Source organism: Bactrocera dorsalis, chromosome 1 (assembly GCF_023373825.1).
Source record: "Bactrocera dorsalis isolate Fly_Bdor chromosome 1, ASM2337382v1, whole genome shotgun sequence".
Lineage (NCBI taxonomy): Eukaryota > Metazoa > Arthropoda > Insecta > Diptera > Tephritidae > Bactrocera > Bactrocera dorsalis.
In genome coordinates this window covers 92,277,140-92,296,327 of record NC_064303.1, presented here as the reverse complement: position 1 = coordinate 92,296,327, position 19,188 = coordinate 92,277,140, and the positions used below count along the sequence as shown (strand labels likewise).

General features: G+C 37.1%; 2 protein-coding genes across 2 annotated transcripts in view; both read left to right on the top strand.

Moving 5' to 3' along the window:
- LOC105223512 (probable G-protein coupled receptor CG31760) overlaps positions 1–15,743 on the top strand; it is a 34,414-nt gene extending 18,671 nt beyond the window's left edge. Inside the window, exons 2-13 of the mRNA XM_049446809.1 lie at positions 1,457–1,897; positions 8,097–8,283; positions 8,400–8,601; positions 9,171–9,531; positions 9,646–9,938; positions 10,045–10,198; positions 13,979–14,088; positions 14,191–14,335; positions 14,403–14,611; positions 14,683–14,932; positions 15,325–15,536; positions 15,605–15,743. Of these exons, the coding sequence (XP_049302766.1) occupies positions 1,481–1,897; positions 8,097–8,283; positions 8,400–8,601; positions 9,171–9,531; positions 9,646–9,938; positions 10,045–10,198; positions 13,979–14,088; positions 14,191–14,335; positions 14,403–14,611; positions 14,683–14,932; positions 15,325–15,536; positions 15,605–15,659 (2,595 nt within the window). The 5' untranslated portion in view covers positions 1,457–1,480 and the 3' untranslated portion in view covers positions 15,660–15,743. The remainder of the gene's footprint in view (positions 1–1,456; positions 1,898–8,096; positions 8,284–8,399; positions 8,602–9,170; positions 9,532–9,645; positions 9,939–10,044; positions 10,199–13,978; positions 14,089–14,190; positions 14,336–14,402; positions 14,612–14,682; positions 14,933–15,324; positions 15,537–15,604) is intronic.
- On the top strand, positions 15,660–17,731 carry LOC109579383 (probable G-protein coupled receptor CG31760; the record flags this gene model as incomplete). Its single annotated transcript, XM_019989334.3, has 1 exon — positions 15,660–17,731. A coding segment is annotated over one exon (723 nt), but the record flags the coding sequence as incomplete, so codon positions are not given.
- Positions 17,732–19,188: the final 1,457 nt, after the last annotated feature.

The window sequence follows — 19,188 nt, the reverse complement described above, 5'->3', positions numbered from 1 at the left end:
GATGTAGAACAAATAACTATTTGGTCCTATGCAAACCGAAGCCATTATTGATCCTTATCCATATATTTTTAAAATTAACGTCAAAAGCTTGGTATAACATACCATAACTAAAGTTGGGACGAACTTTAAGAGACCGAAACATATCAAGAAATGTACCTGTCCGTCCGCCATGTAGGCTTGCCCATAAAACAGCTATATCTTAAAATTTTGATGAAAAAAAGTGGTGGAAATGACAGTGAGGCTTTATAAGAAAAGTTCGATGTGGTAATGAGCTTCAAATTACGTTCCAACTCAAAATTCCCCGAAGGTTACTAACTAGTAAAGTCAAAATTATTATAACTCTACAAGAAACACCCAACAGTTTTAGGTTATGATATTTCAATGGTTGAACGTCAATATGGAGATTGGACTACTATATACAATCTTTTAGGAAGTCAGAAAAAAGCCATTGGCAGAAACAATATTTTGATGCTAGGTCCAGTCAATAAGGTAAATAACTAAGAACCTCATAATGAAGTTCCGGAGCTTCTGCCGAGTTCTTATCGATGTATGGGGGCTAGAGAAGTTCTGACGTACCACAATCTTCCCCTAAAGCAAATGTTGGCCGCTTCTGGGCGGTTTCATCGGCTTACCACTACCGCTTTTGCTTGACGTTGTGATCCATTTTTTTCTCCAGTAATTATCCGACTAAAAATTTGATTGATTTTATCGGGATTTAGCAGCGATTCACAGATCAGTTCATAAGGTTTGTTTGAGTTAACTCATATGGCACCCACACCCAAAGGATGATTTTCGTATCTTTCAGTGTTTTTAAATCTGATCTTATAAGTCGACAAATAGCCTTGAAGCTAATAAAAATCTACTTAAGCGTTTTGTTTCTATGCCCACCAGCTCCCTGGGATGTGTGAAAGGGTGCACTCCCAGTTGCTTAAGCCTCGAGCTTTTAAATGCAGGACATTGAAGAACGTTTCCTGGTGTTTCTACCGCGTTTTATACAACTGAAGTTCGGTAAGAGTCTCAAGCTTATTCGTGGAGGCCGATTTGATATTAGCACATCCATAAAGTATGGATATACGAGTACTTCTATGTACCAATAGGGAAACGACCAGTTAAAACCCTTACAGCTAGGATTAGGCTTATCTCATAGTTAATCGAAGTCGTTGTCAGCGAGTTTAGACATTAATTAACAAATTCTAAATTCACAAACCCCACGCCGTCCTACTATCAAGGCTGTTCGCCTTTTCTGCGAAAGAGGCTACGCTCCGTAGCACTAGATAGGAGTAACCTCGGCTTGAAAAGCACAACAATAGTCAGGAAGCTTGAAACTAACACCAACTTTAAGAATCCAAAGTTGTGAGGCTTTAACTCTTATTATTATTATTATAAATATGAATCTTCTATATGGTACTCGGAAATTTTAATAATTTTATATCCTAATCTCCATTCCCTTCCACAGCTCGTCGGCAAATGCAACACAACAATGAAATGCCTGTTGACAACATGGCCGCGAGCAGAGTGGACGTCAACAAATTATTGTTGTCAACAATCGAAATCGAAACTGAATTGTGCAACAACTACAAATCGGGCAACGAAAATCAAACAAAGCGCAAAATGTCCATGGTTTGGGCAATACAGACATTCGCTTGCGAGCGGCATCAGCAGTCATCACAACAAATGTATTACAAGAAACCGAATTACATGTCAAAAGTGTCACCCATTATGCATGAAAGCGAGCCAGCTGTGCAACGTGCTTTTACTGGCGTTGCTGTTGGTGTCGCAAGCTGAAGTTGTTGCTGGAACGTTGGTGGCTGCCGAGGCGGGGACAACATCTACGGCAGCCACATCTGTCAATTTCAAAAGTATTATACGCATCGGCGACGGCAATATTGTCACCAGAGTGAGTAGCACTTTGATTATATGAATTTAATAGATGTAATTTTCACTTAACGTGTGTACTACCCCGTCTTACTTTTGAGGTTAAGTAATCCGAACAAACAAACAAATGAGTATGTGGATTTAATAATAAGCTTAACTGGTTTAATGATATTATGCTTATGTAGACACAAAAGTCATCACGAATACTAAAGGGTGATTTTTTTAAGAGCTTGATAACTTTTTTAAAAAAAAAAACGCATAAAATTTGCAAAATCTCATCGGTTCTTTATTTGAAACGTTAGATTGGTTCATGACATTTACTTTTTGAAGATAATTTCATTTAAATGTTGACCGCGGCTGCGTCTTAGGTGGTCCATTCGGAAAGTCCAATTTTGGGCAACTTTTCGAGCATTTCGGCCGGAATAGCCCGAATTTCTTCGGAAATGTTGTCTTCCAAAGCTGGAATAGTTGCTGGCTTATTTCTGTAGACTTTAGACTTGACGTAGCCCCACAAAAAATAGTCTAAAGGCGTTAAATCGCATGATCTTGGTGGCCAACTTACGGGTCCATTTCTTGAGATGAATTGTTGTCCGAAGTTTTCCCTCAAAATGGCCATAGAATCGCGAGCTGTGTGGCATGTAGCGCCATCTTGTTGAAACCACATGTCAACCAAGTTCAGTTCTTCCATTTTTGGCAACAAAAAGTTTGTTAGCATCGAACGATAGCGATCGCCATTCACCGTAACGTTGCGTCCAACAGCATCTTTGAAAAAATACGGTCCAATGATTCCACCAGCGTACAAACCACACCAAACAGTGCATTTTTCGGGATGCATGGGCAGTTCTTGAACGGCTTCTGGTTGCTCTTCACCCCAAATGCGGCAATTTTGCTTATTTACGTAGCCATTCAACCAGAAATGAGCCTCATCGCTGAACAAAATTTGTCGATAAAACACATTTCGAACCGAACACTTATTTTGGTAATAAAATTCAATGATTTGCAAGCGTTGCTCGTTAGTAAGTCTATTCATGATGAAATGTCAAAGCATACTGAGCATCTTTCTCTTTGACACCATGTCTGAAATCCCACGTGATCTGTCAAATACTAATGCATGAAAATCCTAACCTCAAAAAAATCACCCGTTATTAGGGTTGGTCAAATTTTAAGAAATTTTATTTTTAAGGCTTGTAAAAGGGATTTGCACTAAAACATATGAATAAAAGCTAACATCAGAGATATTTTGTAATGAAATTTTTTGTTTAAAAAAAGTGTAAGTGTCTCGTTAACATTTACAAAAGTCAATTACTTGATCCATATTTACATATTTAGAGTCGAAAAAGAGCCCTTCATGTTCAAAGATATCAGAGTAGTAGGAATAACTCAGTCCATCAGAATGGAGAACGATGTAATTGAGTAAAGATAGATACTTTGAGTTCACAAAGTTCATATTTTTTGGCATCAAACCAAGTTTGGAATATTTCAATGAAGAGGTTGGCTGCCAAATACAAGGGAGTCAAGGTAAAACAATTCCAAAATTATTGCTACAATCCTGTTAACTTGAGAGTCCAAATACAAATTTGGGTCCGTTCAAGATTTTTTTTGTAGAAAGTAAGCATTTAAAAATCAGTCGAACCTGCTAGAGTACGGAATCTAAACTTCCAGCTTCGTAATTTTGCTCAGTACATTAGACTCATTGGATTCATGGATTTATTATTAAGTTAGGTTAGATGATCAAAGATCGCACACGGACCGCTATATGAGGCTCTTTGTGAAGTCTTAGAAAAAAAGAACTCCTGTGTTCGAACTTATAAATTAGCGCAAAACGCTTAGCAGCCAATACAAGTTTGCACAGGCGTTTAATTTCCCCTCCCACCACTTCGGTGCGATGTTTGAAAGTATGCGTTCCCATTTGTCTAAGTCTTGACTTACCAAACGCGGGAAGTTTAAGAGGAAGTTTTGAATTGTTCCGCATTATCTTCTTCAAATGGCGTCTGATAAATTTCCCAACCTTACAGCATGGTTAAAAGCTCCACAACTAGGTAGAGGCCAGTCCATTCCTTTCTTTCCTAGCTCATTAGCTTTGCAATTTCCTGCGATTCCCCTATGGCCTGGCACCCATACCAGTCGTATTGATAGTGACTTATGAAATCCATTCCAAGAGTTTTAATCCCTTTGATATCTAGATCACATAATTATTATTCGGGTTTTTGAAATATTTGGAAAAGTGCTAGATTTTGTCCCAAAACCGGATGATGATTATTATACTCTCGCAACAAAGTTGCTAAGGAGAGTATTATAGTTTTGTTCACATAACGATTGTTTGTAAGTCCTAAAACTAAAAGAGTCAGATATAGGGTTTTATATACCAAAGTGATCAGGGTGACGAGTAGAGTTGAAATCCGGATGCCTGTCTGTCCGTCCGTCCGTCTGTCCGTCCGTCCGTGCAAGCTGTAACTTGAGTAAAAATTGAGATATCATGATGAAACTTGGTACACGTATTTCTTGGCTCCATAAGAAGGTTAAGTTCGAAGATGGGCAAAATCGGCCCACTGCCACGCCCACAAAATGGCGGAAACCGAAAACCTATAAAGTGTCATAACTAAGCCATAAATTTGGCACAAAGGATCGCATTAGGGAGGAGCATATTGGGAAGTAGTTTTTTTGGAAAAGTGGGCGTGGCCCCGCCCCCTAGTAAGTTTTTTGTACATATCTCGGAAACTACTATAGCTATGTCAACCAAACTCTATAGAGTTGTTTCCTTTAGGCATTTCCATATACAGTTCAAAAATGGAAGAAATCTTATAATAACCACGCCCACCTCCCATACAAAAGTTATGTTGAAAATCACTAAAAGTGCGTTAACCGACTACCAAAAAACGTCAGAAACACTAATTTAAAATGGCAGAAGGAAGCTGCACCCAGCCTTTTTTTAAAATTGAAAATGGGCGTGGCGTCGCCCACTTATGGACCAAAAACCATATGTCAGGAACTACTCTACCGATTTCATTGAAATTTGGTATATAATATTTTCTTAACACCCTTATGACTTGTACGAAATATGGGTGAAATCGGTTCACAACCACGCCTTCTTCCAATATAACGCTATTTTGAATTCCGTCTGATGCCTTCTCTGTATAATATATACATTAGGAACCAATGATGATAGCGGAATAAAACTTTACACAAATACGGTATTTGAGCTGAGGTATCCCTTGTGGAAAAATTGTCGTGATCGGACTATAACTTTTCAAGGTCCCTGATATCGAACACGAAAAACTCAGTGCCTAACCTAACCTAATTTTTCACCGAAAATATCGGTAAATCTCTCAGAATTTAATTCTAATTAATTTTACAGCAAAATAAAAAAATATGTAAATGACGGATAATGAAATCTCGATTATCACTTTATCATGCGAGAGTATAAAATGTTCGGTGACACCCGAACTTAGCCCTTCCTTACTTTTTGTAGTACGATTTGTCATTTGTTTCCAAATAGGCTTTTGATTGGGTGATTACGTTTTCATCAGATGAAAAGTTCTTCGCAGCGACCATTCTTTTAAGATCTGAGAACAGAAAGTAGTCACTAGGGGCCAGATCTGGCGAATACAGTGGATTCAGAAGCAGTTCTAAGCCTAATTTATGGATTTTTCATCGTTTTCATTTTCAGCACTTTCATTTTCTTCAACTGTGGCCGTTTTCGGCAATTTCGTCTTTCAAACGGTTCAGTAACGCTGTTGATTGTCCTTTCTTTTTCAAGGTAGTCAATAAAAACTATTCCATTCCATTCATATCCCAAAATCACCATGACCCGACTCTTGCGTCTAGTCGGATGACTGTCGATTGGACTTCGGAGTGAAATGATGGATCCAGGTTTCATCCACTGTCACATATCGACGCAAGACCACGGCTTTATTACGCTTGAACATCTCCGAATAATCAATTCAACCTCTTTTGGAAGTCCACTGCGTTCCCCTATTATTACTTAACCACTTCTGAAACTAGTATACCAATCTTTGATGATTGGTTTTCTTGGGGCCAAGTTTTTGCTTCAACTGTATTTTTCCCTTCTAAAGCAATATTTGATCCTTGTTATTTCACATTGACACTCAAAATGATATACTGTATGTAACTCAAAAACTAAAGATCCGACAGCTGTCAACTTTATACTCGCGACTTTTGAAGGTTAATACTAATTAAAAAAGCCCGGCGACTTTTCAATAGACCTTATATTTTGTATTAAATTTTTAGCTTAAGATAAATCCTACTATTTTTGTGTCAAAAATAAATCTCTAATTGCTAAATCGTCCTGTTCTGTCCTGTCAAAATTGCACACATGCAGATGTAAATGAAAGTCTATAAATAAACATGACATATTTTTTTTTACATACTTCTAAATAAAGGTGCAAATATGGTAACACTTATTTACGCTTACGAGCGCGCTGCAAAAAACCCGAATCGGAGCAGCAGGACGCTTTTTGCACACATCACACGCTTAGACGAGCACCAAAAATAAACGAAATCAACTCTAGCCTTTTATAAACAGACTGGAATACCGTTATGTTATTAAGGCGCTATATTTTTGCAGTAAAAATAAAATATTCACCACAGTGAACTGTTCGTTTTTAAACTAAAATCCGACGACTAGTTCAAATGGTAAATCACTTGCGATTTCTGAAAATAGTTTCCATTAAGAGTGACATTCACGCCCACTTAACCAAAAGTTCGGTTTGATTTTGATTATTACAGATGCGAAAGGGGAGCTTTGGATCGTTTTGACGCAGAAGGTCAAGAAGCCAACAGAAATGGTAGCAAAAATGGTTGTGCAAAATAACGAGAAGTGTCAACACCATAAAACTGTCAAATATTCATTGAAATTGTGAGCAGAGAATGTCTTTCATTTATGACTCTCTATCTCTGATGTACCACGAACAACACCATTTACGGCACTAAACCCCAGGCTGCACATTGCACTGGTGGACATAGCCGCTAAGTGTATTGCCAATAAAACTGCTTTCAGGCTCAGAGAATCTGGATATTTAGATGACTGCGAGACTGAGCACTTTGAAACTCTCGCAGACTTTGATTTCATTCCACGATACTTAGATTACCAGGTCGCCCAACATAGCCCTGCCTCTCATTTTTCTGTTCACGTACTTTCGAGAAAGACATGGGAGGAGAGGACTCGCTGGAGGAAAGGGGACGGTAAACGTTTTAATAGATGAATCAAAGCTTGTAAGGAAGTTTTATGCTTCCTGTCCGTCCTCATCCTTCCAGGCGGTGGCAGTTGCCATAAAGGTAGCAGTAGATCTACTGCTCTAGAACAAGGCTAATATCTGAAGCGTTGAGTTCGCTGACTGTGCACTCAAGACTAGTGAAGGGGTGTTTAGACTTCTTTTCATTAGCATAAATTTACTTTAGGATTAGACTGGGTTAAGTACCCGGCCACAGCGCTATTACATTAAACTGATGAGGGAGCAAAGACCGGTACTCAGTCTCAATTACTGCAGAATAGAAACGAATATGAGCTCTGTTGGATTCCTGTAGTTTGCTACTGGATCCCTGGAATTCAGATCAGGTCAGAAAGCTCTGGTTAACTATCACCAGCTAAGCAGTCGAAAGGTCCTTCTGGCCTGCGGTAAATCGGAAGAGGTTTAGGAACCACTTTGCTCTTCAGATCTTCTTTCAATGATTATAAGAGTTTTAACTGGATACAGTACCATGGGAATTCAAGCATGAACATCATTCCGGATACCAACTGCATTAACTGTGTGGAAGAGAATGGGACAGAAACATCCTAATACTTTCTCCTCGAACGCTCCGCTTTTGCCAGAAAAAGGCAAAAACACCTCGGCTCTCAAACATTTAGATATTCAGGTGATATAGCAAAATTAGACAAAAAAACACCTCACCAAATTTGTGATAGGTTATGGTCGCCTTGCCGGTAGCTAATATCTAACCACAGGAGGTTTTCGTGTGGTCTCACAAAGGACTGAAAGGAAAGCCTAAGGCCTGAGCTCGTCACCATGATCCTTTATATATATGGTATACTATACTTTTGGAGTTTTTATACTTGGTATTACAATCTTCGTGGCAAATCTTATATTACCGTGTTCAGGGTAAAAAAAACTAACGTCAAAAAAGTGCCATAATCTCTAGTTTTATTTTCTAAGAATTCTGAATAAACAAATATGTTCTTTACATTTACTTTTGAATATTTACAGGATGCTATTGAACAGTCGCTGGTAACTGTACATGATATCGCCACCGAAAATTTGGGCACCCTTTGCATATCCACACTATACCGCCCCTTGCAAGTGCCAATAAATTCCGAGCGTTATGAGAGCGCACGACAAAAGGCCGATCTAGTGGCCTCAATACTGCAGGAGGTCGGAATTGTACGACATGGTGGTGAGTCTAAAAACACATTTAATACAATCTGCAATCCAGTAATTATTGTAACACAACCTCATAAACATTGCTTCTATATAAATAATACTTATTTTTAATTATCGACTTTCGTTTAGGGCTGAGTGATGCATTGGCCAAGGGCTTACTTAGTGACGAATCCACTACTGGCGCTAGAATTTTGGCACTAAACCTTACCAATGGTGCCGTGCAGTCGTATGTTTGGTGGGTGAAAAGTTATCATGAGAAGACTGGCGAATTGCAGCGGTACGAAGAAGATGGCTTGCAGATTGGAAAAAAGCCGATTCAGAGTTATCCATGGTAAGTGGGGAATTGTTATTATTTTACATTATAGTTTACAGTCTTTAGTCTAACTCGACATGCCATTTGTTGGTTGTAGAGGGAGGTGGTGAAATTCCAGACCCCTTCCAGTGAGGGCTGACTGCTTTTAGGTAACCTTCTGAAGTTGAGTTGTAAATTTTGAAATGAGTTCATCGAAGCAGCAAAATTTATTTTGATTGAAACTTGGAGATCGCGATAATATTTCGTCTCAAAGGGCTAAAGCTGAGGTGTCGGGAGTAAAAGACCTTTATCATAATACTTTGTTCCCTTATACCTAGATAAAGTTCTTTGGCGGGGTTCGTTTAGCAGAATAAAGAGCATTTTAAGAAGTAGCTCAACACCCAAGGATCCAAATGATGCTCACTCCTTCGACATTTATTCGATTAAGAGTATTCTAGAATGAATGTTTCACCTTTTCCGATTATCTTCGTGTAAGAAAGTGCCGACAGCTCTGCTCAGATTATAGATATTTTGCGCAAATTTGATTCAACTTTGCAATAGTTTTTATCTACAACAGCACTCCGTTAACGACATTGTCTTTATTCAAGGTTCGACGATGAGAACACATCGCCAACTCTACGCTCACCCAAATTTGCACCAAGCCCACCGAATATGTATTATAAAGGATGGTGGACATTTCCCTATTTCTCCTGTACATTAAGTAAATGGATACTCTCCTATAGTATCGCAATACCACCGAGTGGACGACACGGTTTACGTGGCTTCATCAGTATCGACATCGATGTAACCGGTCTGAGGGTCAATCAGTGTGAAGCGCCCATTTATCGTTTAAGTTTCCAGCAAATGCAAAATCGACGACTGCACCTCACCGATACACCAGCTCCCGAAACCATAGAGGATATACAGGCATTTCATGGCTCACACAAATGCCATCGCGATACTATGAAGGTTAGTTCAAATTAGGCTCGTACTATACTACGTTGAACACTGGTGGTGCTGCAAAAGAACGCGTTTACTCTGTTAAGTTTTCGTTAGTGTTATTGATTATTTATTTATTTGCAGTGCGACTATCGCGTCCCCAGTACGGAGACGCCGACAATAATCACTAGCAAAATACTCTCCACACCAAATAGCTGGTCACGTGGCGCTTATCAGTGCCTTTGTCGGCGCGGTTTCTACTCGATGCGGCATCCCGACGGTTTTAATGGCACCATTATGGAGATCGCTTGGAAGGAGCATCAAGAGAATGTGAGCAATTATTATGCAGACGTCTTTACGTGCCTGCAATGTGAGCCCGGCTGTGATTTCTGTACGGGGCCCGAGCCATGTTTGGCCAATTATAATTGGCCTTTTAGGTAAATACCAGTGAAAAGCTTCAATAACTTATTTCTTGGGAGCTTTGAGTGGAGATTTATTTATATTCTCAATACCAATTTCATTATAATATTTTTGTACTTTTAGAATATCGCTTTTGGTAATATCGATAGGCTGCGCCATTGGTACTTTCGTGCTGGCAGGCTATCTCTTCCATCATCGCAAAGTAAAAGTATTCAAAGTGGCCAGTCCAATATTTTTACTAATTACACTAATTGGATGCGCAATAATGTATTTAGAGGTAAGTGCTAAATATAGGTGATCCGTAAGATTCGTAAACATGTTTTCTATCAGAAATATGTGAGTAGTTTGGTCAGAGAGGGATTAGTGTTACAGGTGGGACCTTGGAACTTCTTTGACCGTTTTAATGCTACTAAAAGTAAAAGAGGGAAATAATCAAAGGGAGAAAGTGTTAAAGAAGCACTGCATACTGCCAAAGGAAAGTACCGAATTGCCCTGATAAAGCTCTTTCATTGAATCTAAGATTCAATAAGTCTGTCGAAAAGATCTTTATAGTACGTACTATAACATTCGAGTGCAATTTGGATCAACCAATCCGTTTTCGATTAGACCACAGCCCAGCGCTTTGGTTTCCTTATTCCAAAGAACTCATGTGATATCTACTCATGTACTTATGAACATCAGGCTTTCGCAGGATGAAAGGACACCGTTTAATATAGACCGTTCAGAAGACTTTGGAAAGCACGGTAATCACAAGGCATTGAAAAGTCTAACAACTTTAGCATGGTTGCTTAAATATCGGTTTATGTTAGTCAGTAAACCACACGCGCTCCAGTGAACTCTCGATTACTACTCTGCAGTGTCTTGAAATCCATATGAACTAAAAGAAGAAGTTGTTGGAAGCCGTCGGCTTTTCTACCGAGACTCCTGCATTATATTATCTTACGAATCAAGAAACATAATCGGAGTGATAAGAAGTCAGAATTTCGGGGTTTCAAAACAATTTTAGTTCAAGTTCACAGAACCATAATTCCATAATGTTATTATTATTATTATTATACATGACTAACTTATAATTAAAATTATAGGCTAGTAGTAGGATAGGAGCAATGGTAGCAAAGACCTTCAGCTCGCGTAATATATTAGATTTTATGTAAGGAAAGGAATAAATTAAATTTTATAGTACAGCCGGGTGGATTTGAGATATGCTACGATTTTCTTTACATTAACTGTGTTTGGAGTGGACAAGAAAGTTAAAGGATTGGTGCCTCCAAAAAATTTGGTTCTATTGGATTGGAAAAGTGTACAATCTACTAGGATATGGGATATATTAATGTTTGTGGTTTGGTTACAAAAGTGGCAGTATAATTGTGGAGTATTTGTGATGTGGTAACTGTGCGTAATGTTTGTGTGCCCTAAACGTAGACGTTCGAATTTTATTAAGTCTAGCCGGCTAATGGTATCGTCGATATGTTGGGTAAATGTTTGTATATTTGTATGATTGCTGTTGATAGATTGGTACCATGTAGATGTTTCAAGAAATGTGTTGTTGTGAATCTGTCTGTAGTGTAGTGTAATATGCCTCTTTATGTCTCTTAAGTTCCAGTTATGTGTAAGAGTTAGGGGACGGGAGGGAGCTGATTTGGCAACGTGGTCGGCCAGTTGATTTCCTTGGATGCCTGAATGTCCTGGAATCCATATTAGGAGAAATTTAGGGTAGTATTCCGTTACGATATTTTTGATTTTGAGGGAGTAATATTCACTAGTTATAGGATTGGAGATGGAGTCTATTGAGGAGAGCGAGTCCGTGCATACAGCATATTTTCCTTCCTTGTGTATATGGTAGTCTAGAGCTTTAAAAATTGCAATAATCTCCGCTGTAAAGACTGAAGAGTAATCGGGTAGGAGGGAGTTGAATATAGTCGATGTACTTGTTGTAACACTGTAACTGGTTGAGTGACTGGTTTTGGACCCATCCGTAAAAATTAGTGTATAGTCCTGTATTTTGCTCAAAAGTTCTGAGAACCGTTTTTGGTACGTTCTGATGGAGGTAGAAGACTTGGGTAATGTTCGTAGAGAAGCTTTGATGGAGGACGTGGGGAAATCCCATTGTGGAAATTTGTGTGTTGTTGAAGAGTCACAAAGGTAAGGAAGCTGTAAGAGAGAGCATTTGGCTATTGTTTTGGAAATGACGGATTCGACCTTTTGTTTTGTATTAAGATTGGTGACAGTGGATATAAGCTCATATATTGGTGTGTCGCAAGTGAGAAAGGATTTGGAAAGTTTTGCGGTGATGTAATCCCTAGTTGTTTCGATTGATTTTATGTTGGCTTCGTACATTAGATTACTGATGCGAGTGGTTCGAAAAGCGCCAAACGCTATGCGGACCGTTGCATTAAGAACAGATTGTAGTTTATTGAGGGTACTTTTGGCAGTGTATCCGTAGAGGAATATGCCGTACTCAATTTTTGAGATTATTAATGCTTTTACAACGGATATGAGGGAGCTAATGTTGCAATTAAACTTGTTGCTGGAGAGACATTTGACTATGCTGAGATTATGGCCAAGGGCGAGTAAAAGTGATTCAACATGAGGTTGCCATCGGTATTTGGAGTTGAAGGTTACTCCTAGAATTTTGAGATTGTCTACATCGTTCAGGCGAATATTTCCAAATTGTACGGTACATTTGCAATTATGTTTTCTACAAATGTGTAGATGTTGGCATTTATGCGGAGATAACTCAGCTCCAGAGTACTCGCACCAATCCAATATTTCATCGACTAGTGAATTTATATTTATCGCTTGGTTTTTTATGTTGCTAAGTTTCATGATGATATGGAAGTCATCTGCGTATGCGCAAAAATGTAGTTCCCTGCGTATTGATAATATGTTAGCAAGTTTATTGTAGGCGATTAAAAATAGTAATACGGAGAGAGGGGATCCTTGTGGGATTCCGTTGTAAAGATTTAATGTGCTGGAGTGTTTGAAATTGACTTTAACTTTGATTTGCCTATTTCTCATAAAATTTATAATGTAGTTTATTATTTTCTTACCGATCTTCCATTCTAGAAGCTGATCTATTACGGAGTGTATTCCTACTCTATCGAAGGCTTTTGCAAAGTCAAGCGATATTATCGAGATATGCTTTTTTTCTGAGAGAGAATCTGTTATCATGTAGTCTAAGTAAATTAGGCTGTCAGTAACAGATCTCCCTTTTCTGAATCCCATTTGATAGCTATTGAGTAGCTTGTTTGAATTAACAAACCACCATAGCCTATTAGCTATAATTCTGTCCAAAATCTTCGCGCACACAGGGTTCAAAGATATAGGCCGGTATGATTGTATGCTGGTTTTGTCTGCCTTTGGTTTAAGTATTGGAGTTATTGTACTTAGTTTATATAGCTGCGGTATGTAGTTGTCGAAAATTTTGTTGTAAAAAGAAGTAAGCCTTGATTTTGCATGTTCTAGAGATACAATTAAAGGAAATGGACGGCAGATCAATTGAAAAGTCCCCCGCTTAAAATAGCAAATCAGTTTTTTTGGTAAAAGTCATTGTTCTTCATTCGACGAAAATTTCATCCCAGCGAGCATTCTTTTTAGATATGAAAATCGAAAATAGTCAGTGGAGGCCAGATCTGAAAAATAGGGTGGATGCGGTAGCAATTCGAAGTCCAATTCATGGACGGTAAAGTCCAGTGATGGTGTTTAAAGGAAGTTTAAAAGCTTCACCGGGACTTTTGAATTGGCCTATCATGCTCCAAAGCAAATATTTGACAAATGGTGTTAAAACTTTGTTCCCTAATGGTATTCGGTAATGAAAATACTGTCCTTAAAGACCCTAGCAGGAAGATTTCTTCCATGATAAGGTCAATTTCTTTGAGTTTGGTTTAGAAAACTCGATTAAGTGAAAAGTTCTATAAGTCAATGTATCCAAACCTCAAGAATAACTACGAACTCTGTACTTTTTTTGAGATATCTGAAGTTTTGAATAGATTTCGTTTACAAAATTCTTCGAAGTAATGTTTAAACAAAGTTTCTAAAAATTTATATAATTTTTCAGATGGTGGCGATTTTCCCCTACTTGGACATGACATGGTGCATCGTGACAAAGTGGACTCGTCACATGGGTTTCTGTATCACATACACATCTCTGCTAATGAAAACGTGGAGGTAAGTACGAAAAAGGAAAATCGATATCAAAAGTTAGAGTTTTCCGTCTATGTAATTCTCTGTTCTTTTTAAATATTCAAAATAATTCGTCTCCTTCGGCAGAGTCTCTCTCACGTATCGTGTTAAATCGGCACACAAAGTCAAACTCACCGATCAACAACTTTTACAATGGATGGTGCCGATTTTACTCGTGATGCTCATTTACTTGGGCACTTGGACCATTTCAGCTACTCCATATGCCGAAGTGGTAGGTCTACACTATATTTTTCATATTTGAGAAATTTTAATTTAATAGCGCTCTTGTCCTCCCATAGATCTACGACCAGGGCGGTTTGAAGTTCAAGCAGTGCTCTTATAATTGGTGGGACCATAGTTTGGCCATCGGCGAGGTGCTCTTTCTGGCTTGGGGCATACGTGTCTGCTACAATGTACGCAACGCCGAATCATTGTACAATGAAGCGCGACTCATTTCTTATGCCATTTACAATATCGCCATTGTTAACATCACCATGGTCGCATTCCAGTGAGTCTTACTACCTTACTTAGGTTTTAGGTTTTAATTGCTTTAAGTACTACTAACAAACTCTGTTTCAGTCTTTTCATATTTCCAAGAGCTGGACCGGATATCAAATATCTCCTCGGCTTCATACGTACGCAATTTTCTACAACAACAACAATTGCTCTAGTATTCGGTCCGAAAATCTCACGTGTTCTCAAAGGACAAGGTGACAAATGGGATCAGAAGGCCAAAGTACGCAGTATAACTGCGTCGTTTTCATTGAATGGTGTCGGCCTGGTGCCCGAAGAGTCTCCGGACTTGTATCAGGAAAATGAAGAATTGAAGGTTAGAATGATTTTTGTCTCTAAAGAACGTGTATCTTTTATTCTTAAAAACTATATGCAATAAGTTATATTAAACCTTTTTACGTTATCAATAGGCTTTTTGCTACACAAGAGTAGAGTTTGTATTATTACTAGAATCGACACAATTCGGATAAATATCGATATTTATCGATAAATCGAAATTATCCCAATAGTTTTATCTTCTTTGAAATAATCGTAATTGTTCCAGTAATCTATCATTTTTGGAAATATGTATGAATTCTTGGTCTAATAAATGGGCTTATTTTCTTCTAAAAACAAGAATCGACACATTTTTTATCTACCATTAATATTCTATAACCTATTAGCATCCTACGTGATGGACTTAAAATTTTTTTTCGACAAATCTTCCAGGAACAAATCCAGAAGTTGGCACATCAAATTGAGTTCATGAAGACTGTGCACATGCAAATGAATAATCGGCATTTAAAACCAAAACCCGGTGGCTATTTCACCATAACATCGACTTCATTGCAGGCGCCGTTCAGCAAAAATACGATGTCATCCGCCCAAACACAAACTTCTAAAGGCACTGAGGACTCACTCAGTGGCAACAAAAATTTGGGGTAAGTACTTGAAACACACCACTGAACTTACGAAAACAGATATACAATTTTTCAAATATTTTTTTTAGCTTCCCCACCCATTTAACACCGTCAAAAGCCCGCACGCATAAGGAGAAAGTTTGACGAGATCAGCGAAGTGTAAAAGATTGCTCAACTGAATTTAATTTTCAACATTCAAACGATAGTCATAGCGGTGAATACTCACCACATTCAACACCTTCCATAACACACCCACCGCCAACGCTCGGTCAAGCCGAGCACGATCTACTCAAACAGTTTGCTTTGCTTTTCGGCCCCGACGCCGATGTCAATACATATTACATATTAGATTCAGACGTCGATGGTGATGACGAAGACACTGACGCCAACGGTTCGACAGCCAATGTGCATATCGAACAGACGATTGCCGAAATTAATCAGGCCGGTTCACCTTTGGAAACCACACGAACAACGCCGACAAAGAGTGTGACCAGCTCAATGACAATTTCACCAGAATCACCATCGTTTACAATTAACGAGGCGCATCTACCGCATATACCCTCTTCATCTACATCCAGCTCATCCATGTACGCCATACGCACACCATCACCGATACGATTTCGTCTATTGGAATCGCCAAGCTCCGATATCGACGGCATCACCCTTACCGAGATGGTGGAGGTACATTGTCCGCCGACGAAAGCACTCGACGTCAGAGTGAATATGGAGCATTTACTGGTTGAAAGTCAAAATGGGGTTGGCGTCACCGATGAGTTTGCGAGTCAAAATAATAATACATCCTGTTCTATGTCATCCACCCTAACCGATAGCAAAACTGTTGATGTACGAACACCGATAGTAGTTTAAGCTTGTGTTAAAAAATATGTATGTACGTTTGAATGTGGTAACCATGATATTTAATTGGACCTGAGTTGGTAGTGGTTACATCCTCCATGTGCTTGAACCCTGACAAGATTAGTTGAAGTGCAGCAAAGCCACAAAAATCACAAAGAAAAGTGCAAAACAACAAAGCAAATTGTGGTAAATGAGGCACAAGTATGGTACTCGTAACCAGAAGCCTAGCTTCGTAGTTTGTTATTTGTTAGTATTCAGGCTTGTAAATGTAATTAGGCAGCGAAATCAAACGTCAAAATAATTATTACTTTCAAGGGTCGAATTATTTACGGTTAGTTGAAGAACTTAGTTAGTCAATTTGCTTAGCAATTTTGTTGGATTGAGGTTAGCATAGAGCTGTTTTCAAGGTAGGTCTAGGCAGCAAGTCGCTTCGACAGGATTGGACTATATGCAGTAGACTCTAAAGTATTTCTTAAAACTGTGCATACGGCACCCAAGTAGTTGGAGTCTTAGGCCTAGGTAGTGTGTAAAGCATAAAAAGGCACCGAGGAGGGTCTTAACTAATGGAGAAGGGAATGAAATGTCTGTCTTTATTGGCGCTTTCCACAGTTTTCTTAAGTGAAGCTTGAACACTTTTGGAAAGACTCTTCCTAACATCTTGTTTTTGTCGATGTTTGAGCCATCTTTTCGAATTTTCCATCGAGGGTTGCAAGTTAAACAGTCGTCATTATGTAAGAAAAATATTCAGATCCGTTGAGACGTGATTAACGAACTGAATTTATAGCGAAAATTCTGCTTTATCGCATTGGTTACAGATCTAGCTAAGATTTGTGAACTCAGCATTCATTAGCAAGTAATGATGTTATAGTAAACTGTGAATTTTAAGAGAAAAGTGTTGTATTTTAGGTTATAGAAATTAGTATGAGTAAAGAAATGTTGCGATGTGTAGAAAAATTATGATGTTATTCTTTATTGACGTCATAAAACTGTTTAGATTGCCTTAGAAGAGAGTCAAAAAGTTAAAAACGTCATGCTTGTTAGTTCACAGATATTACCACTTGGTCTCATTTACCATAAATTGCTTTGTTATTACTGTTATACTTCGTAATTTACTCTACTCGAATATGCTATATTAATTTCGTCCATTTATTTCCGTATAGATACCTCGAAAATATTATTATATTAAAATATAGAAAGCTGCTATTAAAGCTCTCAATAATTTCATATTATTTATTAAAATTTTTAATTTTGAAAATTTTATATTTTTTATGTTTAAAGTTAGGTTCCATGTGTTGTATTGTTGTTGCTGACACGGTGTAAAATATGCTGTAAAAATTTTTTTGAGAAACAGGGAGTGATATTCCAACGGTTACGGCAAGATTTTAGCGCTTGTGCGCTCTTTGATATATTTTGTACATACATATGTACATTTATATAAATATTTATGTATGTATATAATGAACACTAAGCCTTTTCTCTGATTTCTTGCTAAATTTGGAGACAAAAGGAAAAAACAGACTCTTTACAGTCAATTGAAAGCGTTTGAACAAAACCTTCTTACAGCAGTACTAACACAAATTTACCTTAGATCTGACCAGGGTTGCAAATAATAATAAAAAAAAAATAATTCAATTAATTTTTGGATTAATATTGATTTTTTTTTCATACTGAAAATCCTAATTAGAAATAATTTTCAAATTGGTTCCCAAAATCCAATTTGCAAAAAAAAAAGTAATTAATCCCAAATACCGGATTTTAATTGGATCGGAATACATTGGATTGCCAAAAACCAAGCGTCGATTCGAAAAATTAAACAGGATTAAAAATTTATTTTATTCTTTAATCGCAAATACCAGATTTACATTGGATTGGATTGGGAAAAATTAAGTACCGATTCGAAAAATTTACCCCAAAAATCGGATTGAAAATTTACTTTTATTTTTTAATCCCAAATAACAGACTTTTATTGAACTGGATTGGATTAGAAGAAAGATCTCAAAAATCTGATTAAAAATTTTTATATTGGAATGAAAACGAAAAAAAAAAGTTTTTATTTTCCAAATATCACTTATAGTGAAAAAGTCTAAAAAAAAATTTAATATAATATACATTTTTTCGTTTAGTTTTAGTATTTTGTTTTATATATATTAAACTGTTTTTAATATTAGTCTTTCAATCAGAAACTTGTAAGTCTTTCCTTTATTATTTTTTTATCCTTTTTAATTTCAGTTTTTAATTTAAAAATATTTTTTTTAACTGTTGCTCCAATTTTTTACAAAAATATTTTCTCAGTTTTAAATTCTAAGATGTTTGGTCTTAAAACGTAATGTTTAATGTTGAATTTTTAATTTCAATTTTTATTATTAAATTTAAAAATAAAATTTTATATTTTTTATATCAAGAATTTTATCTTAAAATCACAAAGTCAGAATGAAAAATTAATTTAAAAATTGAAAATTAAGTCTTTAATCCAATGTGTCGGGATTTTTAGTTCTGATTTTGGAATATGGAATTTTAAATTCAAAAATTTTGGAACGAAAATGAGTTTTTTAATTCCAAAAATATTTTCTTAATTTTTGAATCCAATATGTTTGAGATTAAAAATTAAATTTTCAATTTTTATTATTAAATTTAAAACCAAAATCACTTAATTCCAATTTTGAAAATTTGTAAATCCTTCCTTACTCCTAATTCCAGTTTTTAATTTAAAATTTTTTTTTGTGTTTCTTATTTCATTTTTTTATTTTAAAAATATTTTCTTAATTTTTGAATCCAATATGTTTGAGATTAAAAATTAATTTTCAATTTTTATTATTAA